The 21,202-nt window shown below is 28.1% G+C and overlaps 4 protein-coding genes across 4 annotated transcripts; 2 read left to right on the top strand and 2 right to left on the bottom strand.

Moving 5' to 3' along the window:
• Positions 1-1,876: 1,876 nt before the first annotated feature.
• LOC122856590 (protein transport protein Sec31A) lies at positions 1,877-7,355 on the bottom strand. The gene is made up of 8 exons (XM_044158293.1): positions 7,211-7,355; positions 6,764-6,973; positions 3,822-6,690; positions 3,232-3,306; positions 2,924-3,157; positions 2,767-2,838; positions 2,501-2,674; positions 1,877-2,001 (listed from the first exon to the last, which is right to left on the bottom strand). Exons 2-8 carry the CDS (start codon positions 6,964-6,966, stop codon positions 1,984-1,986), a joined length of 3,645 nt encoding a protein of 1,214 aa, XP_044014228.1. The 5' UTR covers positions 6,967-6,973; positions 7,211-7,355; the 3' UTR covers positions 1,877-1,983.
• A 275-nt stretch (positions 7,356-7,630) lies between these two features.
• On the bottom strand, positions 7,631-12,590 carry LOC122856580 (structural maintenance of chromosomes protein 4-like). The gene is made up of 2 exons (XM_044158281.1): positions 12,456-12,590; positions 7,631-12,080 (listed from the first exon to the last, which is right to left on the bottom strand). Exon 2 carries the CDS (start codon positions 12,077-12,079, stop codon positions 7,814-7,816), a length of 4,266 nt encoding a protein of 1,421 aa, XP_044014216.1. The 5' UTR covers position 12,080; positions 12,456-12,590; the 3' UTR covers positions 7,631-7,813.
• Positions 12,591-12,722: 132 nt separating this feature from the next.
• Positions 12,723-17,810, top strand: LOC122856509 (nuclear pore complex protein Nup214). Its single transcript, XM_044158188.1, has 2 exons — positions 12,723-12,890; positions 13,113-17,810. Exons 1-2 carry the CDS (start codon positions 12,855-12,857, stop codon positions 17,772-17,774), a joined length of 4,698 nt encoding a protein of 1,565 aa, XP_044014123.1. The 5' UTR covers positions 12,723-12,854; the 3' UTR covers positions 17,775-17,810.
• A 2,150-nt stretch (positions 17,811-19,960) lies between these two features.
• Positions 19,961-20,275, top strand: LOC122857561 (histone H4-like). Its single transcript, XM_044159815.1, has one exon. It carries the CDS (start codon positions 19,964-19,966, stop codon positions 20,273-20,275), a length of 312 nt encoding a protein of 103 aa, XP_044015750.1. The 5' UTR covers positions 19,961-19,963.
• The last annotated feature ends 927 nt before the right edge of the window (positions 20,276-21,202 follow it).

The raw sequence follows: 21,202 nt of genomic DNA, 5'->3' as shown, positions 1-21,202 counted from the left end.
ACAAACAAATAAAGAACAATGTGAAAAAATTAAAAAATTAATAAATAAATAAATAAAAGAAGAAGAAAGTTAAGAAATATAACATAGTCGCGTAGCCAAAGCGAGAAAGAATAAAATTTAAAAAAATTAAAATTTATAAAATAAAAAAATAAATAGTATGATTGAAATTATAGTGTAATTAACGAGATTATATTGATGCTCTTGTACAAATTTTATTAGAAGGTATATAGTGTTTGTAAAATATCAGTAATTTTTATTAATATATTTGCATTGGAATTAAACAAAAAAAAATAAATAAATAAATGGTATTTCATAGAAAAATCGTATTATGTTTTATGTAACATAAAAAAAAGGAAAAAAAATACTTAAAAGTATGTAGAAAATTAAATTCATTTAAAATTCATACACACAATTTAAAAAAAAATTAATTAATTAAAAATACATTGCCTCCAAAATTCTGCGATTATTAGTTTTAATTAAATAGAATTTAAAAAAATAAAAAAAAAAACAAAGTTGATATGTGAATTAAAATGTTTTTATGCCTAGTAAACTATATTATGTATATGCTCCCTAACTATGAATAGCTCACGATGATCGAGGATAAGTTTCTCAAGAAAAAAAAATAAAAAATACAAAAAAAAGAATAATATAATAATACTAATAATAATTTAAATTGATAATTATAAGTTATAACACATTCAGCATATCTCTCTTCTCTTTTAGATGACATTAATAAATAAATATTGTTTAAATTTAAGTAAGAAAAAAAATAGTATATACTATTTAAAAAAAAAAAAATATATATATAAATATATAAATATATTATCTGTCTATAAATATTGTATAAAGACATCTGTACTTTATTAATTAAAATATTACACTAAAGTTCGTTATCACGATTTAATTAATTTGTTTTATTTTTTAACCGATACGTTTTTTTTTTTTGTTCATAGATTGTTTATGAAAAAAGTAACGTTTGGGGGTGAGGGTGAACACGGAATTTTTGTTTTATGTATAGTTGTTAGAAAGAAAACAACTGAACCAAATAAAATCAGAAGCAATGGTCAAAAAATATGGGGATAATCCGGTAAATAAATTATTGCATTAGAAATATGTCCAACAACAATTTAAATAACAAAAAATAGATAGACTCAAACAAAAAAGTATAGTTTTTTACCTTGGAACAGCTAGTTGAAGCATGAAGATGTCCAAGTCTTGTGATAAAACTTGTACAGGTAGCTAACGTTTAATTACTTGCAAATCATAAAAACTGGTGCATCATGACGCTGAGTTGAATCTGCTATTTGTTAATCAATAACATAATAGACATTATCTTGTTAACATCTTCAAAAATAATGTGCAGGGGTAAAATACTGTAGAAGACAAGCATTAATATTAAAAATCATATTTTTGTATTCATAGTTGAATAGAATAAATAAAAAATAGAAAAGACAAAGATAAAGTAGAACAACGAAATTGCAGATAATAAAAAACCGAGAAAGTTGAAATATCTACACGAATAGCCAAAATAAACTCGGCGTAATTGTTTTTCCGAAAATATGATTGACAAATGAACATGAATGATAAATGTATGATGAATAATGAAAAAATTACTTACTTAATTGAATCATTACAATATAAACAATGAATGCAGAATTTTATGAATATGAATCAGGTTTTTATATGTGTAGCTTCACAGGTACAACACCGACTGGCCAAAAATTTTTAGAGAGAAGACATTAGTTCTACCATGTGTGGGGCAATATCGACGTAATCTTCATCTATGTCACTTGCACTACATAACAAACAATTCAATTATTAAAAATTATATAAATATATATACTTAGGTTTTTAAAAAATATATAATTTTTTATTTAATTTACTCCATTTTATCAGCGTCATTTTTTCTCATTATATTTTGACTCTGAACGTAATTTTTTCGAAGTAAAACCAGCTTGAGAAAGTCCAGACAATAATTCATTATCACTGTAGAATATTGTCCTAAAAATTGCATAATTATTATTTTATTTATTTCTATTAACTAATTACAATTGGCAACTTAAAACGAACATTTTTTTTTTTATTTTTTATATATATAAAAACAAATTCCAATTAACAATTATTTCAGATAATATAATATTGATATACATAGTTTGTTGGTAAATTTTTTTTTTGATATCATTCGTACTGAAAATAACTTGTTGTTATAAAATATTTAAGAACATATTAATAATTTTGTTATGAAGATTAAATGAAAATAAAGTGTTTATATGTTTTATCATTATTTTTTTTTATAATAATACCTAGTATTATTATTTTTATTATTATTATCGTTTCAAAGAAAAAAAATTAACCCTTTTGTATCGTAAATGAGCTACGAATAATTAATAATCTATTTTGGTATAATTTTTTATCTCTGTATTTTATTTAAGGCTGATTCCTTGTATAATAGATATGAAAAAATTTTAAAAAACTCATAATAAACTCACGTAATACATACGTTTAATTGAAGTGCACATTGTAACAACACTTTGATACCGGGCATGAATGAAGCAATTTGACTAAAGTCTGGTCCTGCCACCATTTGTGAGTGTATACTCAAACCATTCATGTAATTTCCTGTCTGTATTAACTGGGATATTTGATGAAGTCCTTGCAATGTGCTCATTGACAACTGTTTTATTTTAAAAAAAAAGCAAACGAAAATGAAATAATTTGATTATTTAGCAATAACAAGTAAAATAAATAATTCATTAATTAACTTACTGAATTGTCACGAAGGCAATCATACAGTACTTCAAGTTTTTTAGCAACGTCTTCAATTTTCCTTTTTGTTTGCTAGGAAAAAATAAATAAATAAATAATTATAAAATTATAAAATCACCATTTATTTTAATTAAAAAAAAAAAGCTAAATGAATTACCTGATTTTTGGCACTTTCATGACACTGTAATTTTAATTCATCAAAAACAGTTTTCAAGTGTAAATGTTCATCTGGAATTGGAGCTTTTGGTTTTTCTGGTTCAACTATACGTGCTTGCTGTACTTGTGGAAGTGGTGGTACAGATTGTTGCATATTATCATAACCAGAATGCATTGGCATTCTATTAGTACCATAAGGTGAGTTATACTCTTGATGATAACTCTCCTCAGGTTGCTGATAAAATGAAAAAAATTAAATTATAAAAACTATTATGTAACTTTATTAATGAAAAAATAAGAATTGCTTACATTAAATTCTTGTTGTGGCAATGTCGGAGTTGGATACATAATTGGACTTTGTGCTTGATATTCAGTTCCATGAGCCTGAAAATTAAAATAATTAAAACATCAGCAATATTAAGAAAAATCTTTATCAATAATTATCTAAAAAAGAAAAAAATTATATGATCAAATTAATATCTATAAAATGGTCGATGCATTTCATACCTAAATAACTACCAAAAAAAAATCATAATTAAATAAAAAAAAAATGAAAAACTCAATCAAATACGTAGCAAAATTATAAAAATGAGTTGCAAAAAATAAAAATATATCACGCAGAATAACCGATAAATTCTACCTTCACCCCATCAATCTTGAAATGCTTAGCCATCCATTTTCTTGTACCAGCATGTTCAGCAGACATTTCATTTTTCTCGTACATTGCCAGTACTGGCTACATCATTTCAATATATAAATTTCAATAATAAAAAAAATACCCTTATCATCACAAAAAATAAAAAAAAAAAAAAACGAAAAAAATAAATAAACAAAGCATTTTAATCCATAATTATTGTCATTGTACGATTAAAAAATGAGTATAAAATAAATTCATTTACCTGTGGTCGATGGGATTTAGCTACTGGTGGATCATTCCAACCTGGTTTTTGTGGAGGTGGTTGATAAACTGGCTCATTATTGTAATTTTGCATTTGTGCTTGATTTCTTGATGGTGTATATAAGCTTGGTTCAATATTTTGAACACCAGGCATTGAAGGTGACATAATATTAGTTTGAGATGAATTATAATTTTCAGACTCAATTTGATTATACATCGATGGTTGTGATGGATAAGTTGGTACTGGTGATTGTTGTTGATAATTATTTGGTGATGAATATTCATTAACTAAAGGATTATACATTTGTGCTTGTTGATTATATGAATTGTATGATGGTCCACTTTTTACTGAAGGATCAATCATGTATTTTTTATTGTGTGGTCCAACACTTGATGGCCTTGATGAAGGTAATTGACTTGATGATGCTGATGGTGGTGGTGGTGGTTGTATTTGAGGTTGCATAGGTAATGATTGAACTGGCTGAACAGGAGATTGATTATAACTTGATACTAATGGTGGAACTTGTGGAGCAAGTTGTTGAATTGGTTGCATTGGTGATGTCATATGCGAAAATTGATTTGATGGTTGATTCAATGAAAAAGAATTCATTGTTGGCTTTGTATTCCATGGTTGAACTTGAGGTGAAGTGTATGATGCAGGATTTGATTGATTATATGATTGTATAGGTGATTGTTGATTGTAATATTGAGATAATGGTTTTGCTGGAATAGATTTTTGTACAGTCGGCTGTACGGGATTTAAAACTTTTGATAATCTATCTCTTAATAAAACAATTTTTGGATCTTGACCATGACCAACATAATTCATTGCTGAATTAAAATCACCCTCTGATGCTAATAATTCAGCATATTGTGATAATATAGTAGCAATATTACCATCAATTGTAACTGTTTTAAAACGTTGAATTTCAAGTGCTCTTTTCATAATCATAACCAATTCAACAGTTTCTTGTATACCATACTGTGATACTTGTATAATTTTATTTAAATTACCAGAACATATATAACAAATTTGTGATTGTTTTTTTAATTCTGGATTATCACTTGATGCAAGACGATCACCAAGTTTTTCACAAAGTAAAGAACATTCAGAAACACTTGAATGTGTAAATATACCAACAAGTGTTTCTTTCCAACAATTAATATCACAATTATAAACAATATCACTCCAATTATCACTAACAAGTGAATTTATTAATGAATTTAATGCACCAGTATGTTCAGAAAAATATTTATATTGTGCTTTAGCAAGTAATTCTGGACCACCAGCCATTGATAAAATAATTGCATCAGCATAACGTTTTGATGTAAAACAAAGTGATACTGCTGCTTCAATGTTACCAACTAATATTGCTTGTGTTATTAATCCATCTTCATCGTCTGATGTATTTATCATTAAATTTGTATTTAATGGTTTATTAGATGTAATATTTTTTTTTTGTTCTTGTTGTGCAATAACATCAAATGCATCACTACCATCATTAAAATCATTACCATTTTGTAAATTATCTAATTTATTAATCCCATCCGTAATATTGTCAATATCATCTTGTGGTAAAAATTTATTTAATTTTTCATTTATTGATGAAAAATTATAACCCAGCAATTCTAAAAATTTTTTTGTTATATCATCACTAAAATATGCACCAACATAATTCCATATTTTTTTTGTATGTTCATCATTTGCTGTTTCAACTTTTGTCTGACAAAAATCAAAAAACTGCTCATTTTTTAATGTTGTCTCTAAATTATTTGAACGTTTTATCATTTCTGGATTTGTCACAACTTGTGATATAAATACTTTTTTACCAATTGTTGTTGTATTTGTATTTTTATCAATTATTTTTTCATTCTCAAATATTGTTAATTTTCCACCAAAACCAAATGATGCACCAATTGGTTTTTTTAACCATTTTGGTGCTATTTTTAATGGTACTGCTGGTTCTGATTTAATTTGTGGTGGTGATTGTGTAAATGGATCCATACCAGGAAATGATTCAGCAATTTTATTTGTTGTTTCAGTTGTTGATTGTTGTTGTTGTCCACCAAGTAATGAATAAACAACAACATGACCATCAAAACTACTACCAACAGCAAGACCTGGATTTCTTGGACACCATGATACATCAAAATTCCAATGATTTGTTTGTGCTAACTGACAAAGTACTTCACCACCTTTATTATCAGAATTTGGATTCCAACATAATATTGTATTATCTTTAGCACAACTTAATAATAAATTTGAATCTTGTGTATTCCATGCTATTGATAATACACCTCTTGTATGTTGTTCAAGTACTTTAAGTGGTGATGTTGCAAATCTTAAATCCCATACTTGTATTATTGGTGATTGATCATCTTCAGATGATAAACATAATTGTGTTGCTGTTTCAGGGTGCCATTGTATTGTTTTCCATCTTGCTTTTGATGTTGGATCAGTTAATTTAATAATTGCTTCATTTTTACGAAGATCCCATATAATACAACGTTGTGAAAATGTTGATGCAAGTATATGTTGTACTTGTTTATTCCATTGTATATATTGTACATCTTCTGGTGGTTGACTTTTAGTGCCAGGTGTAAATGGTTTACCTGGTTTAGCAATATCCCATATTAATATATCACTTTCAGTTGCACCAGATGCTAATAAATTTGATTGATATGGACTTAAATCAAGTGCACGAATTGGACCTGGACCAGTATTATTATTTAATGTTGTTAATAAACAATCATTATTTTTTGACAACATTTTATCAGCTGAATATATTTTTATTGTTCCTTGTTCACAACCACCAATAACTATACCAGCTGGATTTTGTCCATAAGAACCCCAAATTATTTGATGAAATCTATAAATTTTTTAATATAAATTTAATAATCATTTTCATAGTAAGTATGAAATAAATTATTATTTATTTTTACCTGTGTTCTGTTGGAACACTTGCTTTTAGCTCCATATCATAGCCAGGATTTTGTAAATTAAGATTATACAAATCAAGACTTGCTGACGTATTAAAACTTGCATCAAGTTGTTGAGCTGATGTTCCAGCAGCTAACATTATTGGATGTTGGCTTGGTGGTGACCAGGCCACATTGACAGTCTTCAATAATTCTTTTACCTTCATCTTATCCCTAAATTAAATAAACAATTAATAATAATACTAATAAACAAATAAAAAAAATAAATCAAATTGAGTATATTTTTTAATTGTCATCAAAATAATAATAATAATATTAATTGGTCTATGTAATCATCACTGAATTTACAACATAAAATGTCAATTGACACAACAGTATTAAGATAATAAATTTTTAAAAAATCACATTAACAATATATGTATATTAATTTTTTCACTATTATAAACTTACTATGTTTTTAATGATGACGTTTAAATAAAAAACAAAATTGTTTACGACAAAATTTATAATGACATATAAAAGTTTCGGTCAAATCCCAACTCAACTCTTCCAACGTGGCGAGAATACAACAGCTGTATTTGTCAAGTGCTGACCTCTGTCCACTTAGATTCGAGATAAATTAAATATCATCAACAAGATGGCGATGAAGATTATTTCTTTTTTGTTTGTTTATTATTGTTTGTTATTGTTTATTATTATGTATACACAAACAACTGTCAACTGCACACAACAATATGTCATTATGTCAGTTGATGTCAGTATATCTGAAAAAAATAATAAAAACATATAAATTAAAAACTATTAACTTAATTTAAAAAAAATTATTTCTATATAATTTAATTAATTATTATTGAATCATTTGAAATATTCTGTCTTGAAAAATATAATTTTTTATTAACTAATTAATAATTCAAGTTTTTACATTGTTTTTTTTTTTTTTTCTTTTGCTTACTTCTAATATAATATAAATGCAATTTGTTTTTTTTTTTTTTTTTCAAATTTTTATGTAATAATTTCATTGAAAATAATATATTTATTAATTAATTATAATTATCAAAGTTTTCGTCGTTTTGGATTTGATAATGAAGTATCATTATTGTTCCTAACTGGAGTACCCAGATCAGAAAAAGTCGATGATGCTGATCGACGAACTGATATTCTTTTAGATACTCTTTCTGGTGTTGGAGTGACAACTGGTTGCTCTGGTAATGATTGACGTCTGCTATCAAGTATTGGTTGTTGCTTTGATATATTACTAGTATGTCCATTCTGTGTTAAATGCTGTTCCTCAGGACTTTTACTAGCACGACCATTATGTACTGAATGGTCTTCTTTGTCTTTTTCTTCTGGACTTTTACTAGTACGATTATCAATTTGTGCTGGACATGTTGATGGAAATTGTGAGTAAACCATTGGTGATTTAGGACGTAATCCTTGTGAACAAGCTTTACCAAGTGCTTGAGAACAATTTGGTCTTGTTGATGATTTTTCTTTTCTTTTTTTATCATGTTCATATATTTTTTTATGTTTTTGATATAATGCTTTGACATTAATTGTTGCTGTTTTTGTTGCATTATATGTTTTATAAATACCAACAAGTGTATCAGCTAATTCAAACATTTCAGATCTCAAACTAATAACAATAAATTGTGCATTTTTAGTTCTTTCTTTAATATAAGTACCAACAACAGATACATTTTTAAAATCTAATGCAGCATCAATTTCATCCATAAAATAAAGTGGCGTTGGTTTATAATGATGTAATGCAAATACTAATGCAAGTGAACTAAGTGTTTTTTCACCACCACTTAAATTACTTATATTTTTCCATGATTTTTTAGGTGGACGTACACTAAATACAATACCTTCACTAAATGGATCCATTGAATCAACTAATTCTAATTCAGCAGTACCACCAAGTGTTATCATTTGATACATTTCTTTTAGCTTTGTTGTTATAACAGTAAAACCAGCATAAAATTCATCACTACGTCGTTTTTTAACAAGATCATATGATGAACGTAATTTATTTTTATTTTTAGTTACTTCTTCAACAGTGGCTAATCTCTTTTCATATATATTGTTTTTTTCAATGAAATCTTTGATTACCTGCATATTGGGAATATTTTCAGGTAATCTCTCTTTAGCAGCAGCAAGATTAGCAGCAATTGTTCTTGAATCAAGTTGTGATATTTCATCATCTGTTAATGGTGTTAATTCTTCCAGTTGTTGTAATGGTATTTCATTTAATTTTAATGTATTGATATGTTTATCATATACTTTTATTTTATGTTTAAGCTCAGAAATTTGTTTTTCAATTTCTGTCAGTTTTTGATTAAGATCAATTTTAAGTGCTTTTAGCTTTGTTTCTTTTTCTTGAATTTTACCTAAATTTTCTTTTAGTGATCCAATAGCTTCATCACGATTGACAAGTTTTTCTTTATACTCATCAATTTTTGCTAATAAATTTTTAGCTTGTTCTTCCCATTGTGCTTTATTTTGTTGACCTTGACGTATTTTTTCTTGACATGCTTTAACATCATTTTCTAATGTTAAAATTTTTTCTTCTGTTTTTTGTAGATTTCTTACTGATGTTTTTATTGCAACTTGAAGACGACATATTTCACTTTTTGATTTATCAATAGCATTTTTAATAGTTGTTATTTTTTTTTGTTGTTCTTTTATTTTACCACCAGTTATACTATTTATTTCAGCACTTATTTTATTAACTTCATTTTCAGTTAATTTTGCTTTTTCTTGAACACTTTCTAGTTCAATTTTTTTTGTATCAATAGCTTTTTTTAAAGTTTTAACTTTAACAGGATCTGATACAGTTTTGGCAGTTTTTTTTTCTTGATTTTTAATTTGTACTCTTAACGAAGGTTCTTGTGTTTTAAGTGTATTAAATTCAAGTTTATATCTCTCACGTTTAACAGCCATTTCTCTTAATTCAATTGTCAAAGTATTTATTTGTTGTTCAATTGGAGGTTGTTGTTGACGTAGTACAACATATTCATCTTTAAGTTTATTAATTCCATCTTGAAGTTTTTCAATATCAACAGCTGATGGTTCAGCACGTACAATACTTTGTCCCATTCTACCTCTTGAAACTGTTCTTCCACCACCACTCATTGTACCAGATGTTTCAATTAATTCTCCTTTTAATGTAACAACTCTCCATCTTTTTGCACCATATGCTATTCTTGTTGCTTGATTTAAATCATTTGCAACAAGTGTATCATGTAAACCATAATAAAATGCTGGTAATACTTGTGGATCTTCAACTTTAATTAGATCAAAAAGTCTTGATACATTTTCTGGTGTTGTAATTTTACGATTACATTGAGCAATAAATCTTTGTTGTTTTTCAAGTGGTATAAATGTTGCTCTACCAATATTATTAGAACGAAGAAATTCAATACATGCTTGTGCTGTATCAACAGTATCAACAACAACATTATCAAGTGGACCACATGCTGTTGATATAGCAACATCATATTTTGCATCAATTGCTCCAAGATCACCAAGACGACCAAATATACCTGGTAATCTACCTCTTCTTTTTTCTTCCATTAATGCATTTATAACTTGATTTCTTGATCTACTTGCATACATTGCTGAATTTTTTTCAGCTACTTCAGAATTTAAACGATCCAAACGTTGACGTACTTCATGTTCTTGTTGTTTTAGTGTTTCTAATTGTTTTTGTGCATTACGTAAACTCTTTTCATCATTTGGAATTTTTGTTTCAAATTCAGTCAATTGTTCTTTACGTTCTCTCAGTGTTTCCATTGTTTTTTGTAGAGTCTCTTGAAGTTGAATAAGTTTATCTTTTTCTGTCTGTTCAACAGTTGTATAAATTTTTAATTCTGATTCAGCAAGATCATATGAAGCTTTGGCATCGTTAACTTTTTTTTTATGATCTATTAATTTTGTTTCAAGATCAGTTCTTTTTTTTATTAATGGCTCAGTTTTTTCTTGTACTGTTTCCATTAATTTTTCAAGTATTGTGCTTTCTTTCTCAGCTGCAGATTGTTGTTTTATTATTAATCTTTCAAATTCCTCAATTTCTTTTTTATTGTTTTCAGGAACTTTTTTTATTTCGTCAAGTTTTGATGTCTCACTTTTGACCAATTCCATATTATTTTTTCTTCGTTTATTTGTTTCAACTAATTCTGCAGTTAATGCTTCATCTTTTTTTCTAATATCATCAAAGCATGTTGTTACAGTATCCATTTTTTGTTGTATTACATTCCATTTTGAACTTTTTTCTTTTATTTCTTCATTTATAACATTTTTTTCATGATTAATTTGTGTTATATCCTGGTTCAATTGATCACGTTCTTGGTCAAGTTCATTTTTATTTGAACTTTTATTTGTCATTTCTTCAGTACAATCAGCTTTTTTACAATGACAAAGTTTATACTGAAGTTTTGTTATAACATTTTCAGTTTTTAAATAATCCACAGCTTCTTCCATAGGCTCTTTCATATCCTCACGTTCTTTTTCAACAATACGTAAACGATTAGTTTTTTCAGCAACAATTTCTGATGCTTCATCAACTTTAATTATTAATTTATCTAATGGTTCTCTATAACGTGATGTACCAATAATATCCTCCAAAAATTCAAGCATACCAGTATCATTTTCATTTTGTGCTTTTGGTTTCATCAATGATATTTGTTCAACCTCACCTTGTAATATAAGAAAACGATTATGATCAAGATCAACACCTTCATTTCTTAATAATTTTGCTATTTCTTTAAAATGTACTTTTTTTCCATTCATTTCATAATACGATGAACTATCTTTGAATGCAGTACGTGATATTATAACTTGACTATTTGGTACTACTTCATAATTACCATCATCTTGATCAATTATTTTTTGAAAATAAACATAAACAGTACAACTTATTAAATTTGGATGTTCACTTGAATTATGTATAAGTACTGATATTTTTTTTGAACGTATTTTACTTGCACGATAGCCAAAAACAAAAAGCATTGAATCAATGACATTTGATTTTCCAGAACCATTTGGTCCAACTATTGCTGAAAATTGTGAATTAAATGGTCCAATCACAACTTCACCAGCATAACTTTTAAAATTTTTATTAACTATTTTTGATATCATCAGTCTTCCATCTTTTTTTTCAGTATCATCATGTAGGTTTTTTCTTGGTGGCGGTGGTATATAAATATCCTTGTCAATTCGCAAACCACCTTCTTCATCAGAATCACATGTAGCATCATCAGCATTATCCACTTCCATTTCTTCGTCAGATATATCCTCATTTCTTTGATTTCGACCAGCCATTCTAATTATATTAAAATTAAATTTATATAATAAATAATTCATAAATAAATAATTAACAAAAATATTATCATGCATCATTTGAAATGAGGTTAAGTTGTTGTTTATAGTTGGAGTGTAAATATTAAGGTCACATAATAGGTATATTATATTTATTATTATGACATTAATTATTGTCAAAATAACGTTTAATTTTTTTAAATTATCATTAATAATTGATCGTAATTTGTCATAATAATAAACAATAATATTGAGTAATTTGTTGTTTTGTTTTGTTTTTTTTTTTTTTTCTAAATGAGGTTACGTCTCTTTATTTATAACACTCAACCAAACAAATTATATTAGTAATTAATTAATAAATAATTAAAACTTTACTTACATTTATAAATTTTGTTTAAATCAACACTATGCAATTTGTAATCCATTTATTTATATATTATTATAAACAATTAATCAGGATCGTTTTTGTTTTTCAGTCGTTATAAACAGACGCGCTTTAATATTTTTTCGAATTGTTAGTTTTATAACTGAACGATAAGATGGCATTATTGTTCAATTGGCTAAGTAGAAATTTATCTTGCCAGCTTTAATAATCATAATGGTATTTTAACAATATAATAATAATAATCGATATTAAAGACTTCATCAATAATATACATATTGTTTTTGATAATATAAAACATGTTGATATAAAAGTGTAAATTGTAGTTGAGATTATTGTTTAAACAATTTAATTGTTTGATAACTGTGTATTTAAGAAGAAAAAAAATATATAATCATGATTAAAATTGCACCAAATCCAGTGGATTATAAGGTAAATAAATTAATAATAAATTTTTACCGGCAATTCTACTACAACTGTCTCTTTAAATTATTTAATAAAAAAAAAAAAAAAAAAAATTACTCGATTATTTATATGATATAATAATATTTACTAACAATATTAAATTAAATTTTTTTATTTAATAAAAATAAAAATATTTATATAACTAATTGTTAATTAAAAATGCTAACCTAAAATTTATAATTTTTGCAGGAATTTCAATTTAAACAATCATCACTACGTAATGTATCTGATAATATTCAAAATATACCATTTGGTTGCAATTTAATTGCTTCAGATGATAAACGAGGCCTTTTATACATAGGAAATAATAATAAATTGATGGTAGTAAAATGCCATGATAATGGAACAAATGAAAATTGGAAACATGAACATCAATTACCTCAACAAATAGCAAGAATATCATTGAGCTGTGATAATACATATATTGGTGTAACATTTAGTCGTTCAACAGCTCAAATATTTAGTGCATCATCAATAACAAAAAATAATTTAGAATTATTACATGAAATTCAACTGTCATCATTTAATCAAAATGTATTTGGTTATGATTTACGTTGGAATCCAGTAATACCTGGTATGTTTTGTACAATTGCAAGTGATCATTGTATTGGTTCTTTTGCAATTAAAGTTGAACAAAAAGCAAAAGTTGGTGTTGTTGCTATGGAAAATATACAAGGTATTGATGCAATGTGTGTTGCATGGAGTCCAAAAGGTAAACAACTTGTTGTTGGTTGTAAAAATGGTAGTATTGTACAATTAAAACCAGAATTAAAAGTTGCTAGAACAATAACAGGACCAACACCAGCAATTGGTGAAATTGTTGCAATAGTATGGATAACAAATTATCAATTTTGTGCTGCATATGCAAATGTAAATGAACGTCAAATAAATGTATGTATTGTTGATGCACCAAAAGGTGAAACAAAAGGTATATATACAGCATATGATGATATAACTTACGGTATGGTTGAACCAGGTGGTGATTGGTATCCACGTTATTATTTTGAATTTGTACCAGAATGGAATATTATTATTACTGCAAGTGGTAATAGTAGTGAAATTGCTATTCTTGGATCATCTGATAAAGGTGTTACTTGGGTATCATGGGCTTTACAAGAGGGTTCAGTTGCTCAATTGCCAGTTCGTGCTATTGAAAATTTTCCAGTTGGTTTGACAATTGACAAATCATCCGAAATTTTATTGCCATATAATGATGATTTTTTACCACATTCAATGCCAATTTTACATATTTTATGTACTACTGGACAATTACTTGGTTATCATATGGTTAATCTTTTACCAAATACACCATCATTATGTACACCACCATCTGAGCCATTAACAATAACTCCACCACCGAGAATGAGTATTTTACCAACAGAATTATCATTCAGTATTAGTGCAGCAAGTACACCAAGAGCAAAACAAAATTTTGATACTGAAAAACCAAAAACTTTACCAGCTACAAATTTATTTGGTCAAAGTCAAAAACCAATTACAACAATGCCAATATCAATTCAACAAAATCAACAAGTTCAACAACCTCAACCAACTCAACAAACTAGACAAACTCAACAAAGTCTACAATCTCAATATATTCAACAATTTCAACAACCTCAAATTTCAACAGTACCAGCTCCAAAAAATGAATTAAAAATTCCAAATCCACGTATGGAAAAAATTGAAACTCAACCACCACCACCACCACCATCAGCACCGTCTATTGTCAAAGAAAATCCACCAGCTGCATCAAAAACACTGGATAAAGCAAGTGTTGATAAAGTATGTCATCGTGCATTTGTAGAAGAATACAAAAATTTTGAAAAAGAATTAAAAACAAAAATACATAATTTATCTATTCAATGTGGAACTGAAGAAGAAAAAAAAATTCTTACTTCTCAGACAGCTGTTATTGAAGCATTTTTACGAGAATTAAGAGAAACAACAAATGGTCTTGTAAGTGATGTTGCATATTTAAATGGTCTTTTGTATCAATCATTAGCCTGGATTGAAGAAATTAAATCACGAAATTCAGCAAGTCCAAATGAAAATACACGTGATCGTCATGATCGTAGTAAAATAAAAGAATTACAACGTTCATATTGTCATACACAAAATTTACTTGTTCAAGCAATGAAAGCACTTGATATGGAATGGATTGAATATCAATCACGTGAAAAATCAAAATTAAAAATTCCAAATTTAGAATTTATTTATCAAAGTTTAAAAAAACATTCAGAAATTATTGCTCATGAAAAAACTGAAATTGAAAATATAATTAAAAAATGGAATACATTAAAAAGAGGTAATGAAGTATCAAGTTTAAATCAATCAATGACAAAATTAAATTTAACAAAAAGTCCAAATTTAACTGATACAAGATTAACTGGTGAAATTGGAATGATTAAAGCTCGTTGTCAAACAATTGCAAATAATACAAAAAATTTTAATAATAATAAACAAAATAAACTACGTTCTTTAATGATGCAAACAAAGCCAAAAGTTATAAAAGTCATTAATCCATCACCAGTTCAAGATAGATTAGAAAAAGCATTATCATCATTGGCAACTTTAAGTCCACTTCCTCCCTCATCACAACAAAAAACAATTAAAACTTTGTCATCTGTCTCTGAATTATCAAAAATTAATTCAACACAAGTATTAAATACAAATACAAATACAAATACAAATAGAATTAATTCTACACATACTGTTAAATTGACATCTAAACCAGTCAATATATCAGTTCAACCGACTTTGTCTGCTGCTGCTACTTCAGCTCAAAAATCAAATGTACAAAATTCATTAACATCACTTGAAAATATGGTTCCAAAAATTAGTACAACAGTTGATTCACAAACATTAAATACTGGACGTTCAATTGCTTCAACTATTACTACTCTTTCACCACCATTTGGAAATTCTCCAAAACCAAATCAATCAATGCAATTTTCTGTTAAAAATTTAAGTCAATCAAGCTGTTTACCAACCATTCAAACTCCAACATCAACTGCATTTTCAAAGGGATTACCAATATCTTTTGGTTCTTCTGAACCACCAAAACATCAAGAAAACTTTGGAAGCACAGTATCCAAAGATATAAATCAAAAAACTGATTTGACATTTGGCATAAAAGAATCAGGAACAAGTCAAAATTCATCATCAAATATATTTTCATCTGATAATATATTTAAGACATCTTTGCCACCAGGAATGACAATAAGTAAAGTTGAAGTACCAGCTCAAAGTCAACCTACTAGCATACTTGCAACTTCATTATCATCAGTAATAAAAGAAACAACAACTCCAACATCAAAACCAACTATTTTTAGTTTTTCAAGTAATTCTCAACCAGTTGCAACGTCAAAACCAATTATAACAAAAACTGAAACACTTCCAAGTTTTTCTTTTACTCCAAAATCTACTGGAGATACTTCAGTATTTTCATTTGCATCAAATTCAACACCTGTTTCATCATCAACTAATCAATCACAATCTCAAACATTAAATTTAACTGGACTTTCAATGGGGCTTACTGATAAATCTATTTCTCAACCTCAGTCAACAACAATGACAACAACAACAACAACAACTACAACAATATTTGGAAAAACTACTGTGTCATCAACACCATCAGTATTACCATTACAACAAACAAAAACAACAGCACCATTGCCAAGCGGTATTTCAATTGAAAAAAATCAAACCAATATACAATCAGTTTCAACAGGAGCACTAGCATCACCAGTAATACCATCACCATTTGGTGATGGAACAAGTACTGCAAATACTCCAGTGAGTAAACCAACAAATATATTTGCAACAGCAACAGCAGCAGCAGCAACAACAACAACTACAACAACTACAACAATAACAACTGGAGCATTATCATCTTCTATTTTTGGAGGAATATCATCAAATACACCAACAACTACTTCAGTAACTTCTCCTTTTGGAGCATCAACTACAACAGCTGTACCAGCAACTACCAATTCATCAATATTTGGAGGATCACCATCATTTTCACAGTCAACAGTATCAACGCCAGCAACTACTTCAACAAGCACAGTCTTTTCAAGTTCTAGCTTTAGTTCAATGTTAAATAATTCAATGTCTAATATCACTTTTGGACAACCACCAACAACAACAACAACAACAAATGCTACAACAGGAAGCCTTATCAAAGATACACCGTCAAATATATTTGGAGGTGCAACTCAAAATAACGTTGCAACTGGTTCAATTTTTGGCTCAGTGCCAGCTACACCGTCTACTGGGATTTTTGGTGGTGCTTTGAATACAAATGCACCTCAAAGTAGTTCAATATTTGGTGGTAGTGTATCAACACCAGCTACAAATGTCAACACACCTCAAAGTGGTTCAATATTTGGTAGTAACACACCGTCACTTGCTCCATCAGTATTTGGTACACCTTCAAGTGTACCAACAAGTTCAATATTCGGTGGTGGTAGTGGTAATAGTTTTCAAAAACCAGCAACAAATGTTTTTGGTGGTGCTCCAGCATTTGGCTCAGCACCAGTAATGCAACCATTATCACCAGGTTCAACCTCAACATTTGGTGGTGCTCCAGCATTTGGTTCAAAACCAGTTTTTGGATCACCCGTGGCATTTGGTGCTAGTGATAATACATTTGGTGGTTCGACATTTGGTAGTTCAGCAAGTTTTGGTTCACAACCAGTACTTGGTGGTGGATCATCAATGGGAAGTAGTACATTTGAAGCGTTAGCTGGTCAAAATAATGGTGGACTTTCATTTGGTAGTTTGGCACAAAAAAGTCCAGAAAAACCACCACAATTTTCGGGTGGTACTTCATTCTCCAGTTGGAGATAAATATGTGAATATTTTTTTTCTCTTTTTTATCATATTTTTTCGTGTTTTTTTTTTTTTTTTTTATTATTTAATTGAGAAGAAATATTGTTAATTTAGAAAAGTGATTAATAAAGTGAATAATATTTTTAAACTATTAAATTTGTTTCATGAATATTTTTTTAGTTATTGTATTCAGAGGGTGGCACTCGCTTAATAAATAAGTAAATAAATAAATATTAATAATAAATTGATTGAAAAAAAATCTAGCAATGACCAAATTTCAACCAAAATAATTTTGTTCTTGTTTGTAGATTAAAAAAAAAAAAAAAAAAACAACATTTTGTCAATATCAAAATAAAAAAATTTTAATCTTAAACTATTCACTTATCCAAAAACCCCTAAAAAAATTTCCACAAAGAATGCTTTTTAAACAAAAGCACAAAACGAAATATTGACTATCTATTTTTATTTAATCAATTAAGAATTATAAAAAAATTCAACTATTAAAAAAAAAAATGTCTTATACACTTCTACTACGGTCATTTTTATTTTGTATTAATTAATAAAACCACATGGTCTATGAACATAGCGTTTGTTTTTTTTTTTTTACCAAAATAAAAAAAAAAAAGAAGTAAATAACTCGTTGTTGGTTTTAAATATGCAAGTGTCAAAAAATGACATAGAATATGTTTCATTCATTCCTCAACAACACATGCACACATCTAGTCTCTAAAGTGGCCAGAAAATTGAGATGACTATTGTATTTTAATTTTTTATAGAACGATACGACTTTACGTCTTTAAAAAAATTATAATCCCGAATTTTTAAAATGAATTTATTGCTGTATTACTTTTATTCTTCACATAAGTACTTGTCTTGTAATAATAATGACTCAAACGTGAGTAAAAAAATTTAAAATTATTTACGTCAAAAATTAAAAAATTATTCGAATTAAAATGAATACACATATGTGTACACTATATGAGTCAACAATTCGTAAGATGTATTGCCTAGAGTAGTTGTCATACCCGCTAGACCAACTCAAACAAATATAAAGACAGTTTATATTAATCCTGGACAACAATCATCAGTGGCTTACGTTATTAATATTTTTAATAATTATAAATAATAATATATATTTTTTTTTAAGCATCATGCAATACCAAATGAAGCTTGTTTAAATAGCGCCTTTGCTGCTTTAGAAAGAAACAATATCAAAGCAGCTTCATTGGAAATTATACCACAAAAACCCTGCCCAGTTTACTAAATTGATAATTGTTAAATAAACTTATACGATCAATAACAAATAAAGTTGTAAAAAAAAAAAAAAATGTTAAATTAAAAAAATAAATTATTATAAAAAAAAAAAATAATAAAAAATAAAATAAAAAAAAAAATAAATAAAATTTTTATAGGTACTTGTTTAATTATTTTGTATAAAAAAAAAAAACACTCAGATAAAATTTAGAAATATTATTAATTGATAAGTTATTCAAAATAAAAATCACTTTTAAAATGTCATTGATCAAAGTTTATATTATATTAACAAAAGTCAAATATTAATAGTCTCGAGAGTATAAAAATGAAGAGTATATCGATAAAAAAATGACCGCGGATTAAAATCAACGCAAAAAAAAAAATAATAAAAAAAAAACCCCGATTAAAAGAAAAATAAATCACTCACCCCCATTAGACAAGTAGGCAGACAGACAGACAGACAGACAGACACAGGATAATTGACGCAGGAAACAGGTACAACCTGAGCAGCATCACCAGCTAACTCGAGTACACTTCAGCAGCCAAATATTCCATAACTGGAAATTGAAGTCCAGCACGGTTGGAACGAGTCTCAACTTCGTTTTTGCTTTGCTTCCTTTGCCACGGCCAGGCATGTTGAGATTGATAGAGTTTTACAAAACGTTGAAATTGTCTGTATGTAGCACGTACATACGTAGCGTACGGTGTCTCAGCGGGGAGTGAGCAATTTTTTCCTTGAGCAGCGTATTTACCCCTTTCCAAGGAGCAGTTGCGCACCAATCGCGTTCATTTCGACTCGTTTCTCATTGGCAGTTTCTCGAAAAGTGGGAGCACTATTTGCTCCAGAAAGAGTATATAATAAACGGGTTAAACTGCGAAATTTTTTATTGCAACTCCATCGTCTCTGGAGAGAACATCGCTGTTGAATCATCTCATCTACTTACTCGATCAACATGACTGGCCGTGGCAAAGGAAGCAAAGGATTGGGCAAAGGAGGCGCCAAGCGTCATCGTAAAGTCTTGCGTGACAACATCCAAGGAATAACCAAGCCAGCTATCCGTCGTCTTGCTCGTCGTGGAGGTGTTAAACGTATCTCTGGATTAATCTACGAAGAAACTCGTGGTGTACTCAAAATGTTCCTTGAAAACGTCATCCGTGATGCAGTTACATACACCGAGCACGCTAAGAGGAAAACAGTCATTGCCATGGACGTCGTCTACGCGTTGAAACGTCAAGGACGCATACTCTATGGTTTTGGAGGATAGACATCTTGACTAGTCATCAATTGAAAAAAAAATCGGCCCTTTTTAGGGCCAATAAATAAATCACTATGTATGAATAACAATTCGAATTTTTGATATTGACAATTTAAAGGAAGCCATGTCGATACAGCGAACCAGATATGTATTGTCACGTAATTTTAATAATTATATGTGGGTGTTTGTTGCATTAATTTATTTTAAACGACTAGGGCTTCTACATCGTTGGATGATTTTTCACAACTACAACGTTCAATTTAATCAACAAATGCACTTTAAATAATTTAAGGGAGAACGGCCCCCATTGAAGGAAATTATAAACTTCTTTTTTTATTGTGTTTTTAGATAGTTAAAATTATGATGAATCTATTAAAACAAATTTCTACGTTTCTTACAGACTTAGTTTAAGAGTTATAATGTTTATAAAAAAAAAAATTTAACATGGGCTCTTATGGAGTAATGAAAAAATGACCCTCCAAAACAGTAGTTATTGCAAAAAAAAGTATAGACCGGAATTATTTTGTATAGTGTTTTTTTGTGAATATAAGTAAATGAAATTATTTAGAACAGATTGACAGTTTTAGTTTTGTCAGTTACTATCTTATTGTTTATAAAAAATAGCAATGAAAAAAAAAAAAACGCTAATTTTATCATTTTTTTTTTCTTGTCAACAAAAATATGGCAACTACGCATTGGATTCGTGTTATAAATTTGATGGTATATTATCGACTGCGTCTCTAAAACGCGTGTCTACTTAGATCAAGCGTTGCCAAATCTCTCTTGTTGTGTAGGTGTGAATTTTTTTTTAATTGTGTGGGTAAAAAAAATCAAAAGTTTTCACGTCAGCGACTGGTTTTGGTACAGGCAAAAAATAGAGCTCAGGGACAAAACTTTTGGTTGATATGATACGTACCGTTCTCCCTTAAAAAAAAT

This window comes from Aphidius gifuensis, linkage group LG1 (assembly GCF_014905175.1).
Source record: "Aphidius gifuensis isolate YNYX2018 linkage group LG1, ASM1490517v1, whole genome shotgun sequence".
NCBI lineage: Eukaryota > Metazoa > Arthropoda > Insecta > Hymenoptera > Braconidae > Aphidius > Aphidius gifuensis.
This window is presented reverse-complemented; position numbering and strand designations above follow the sequence as displayed.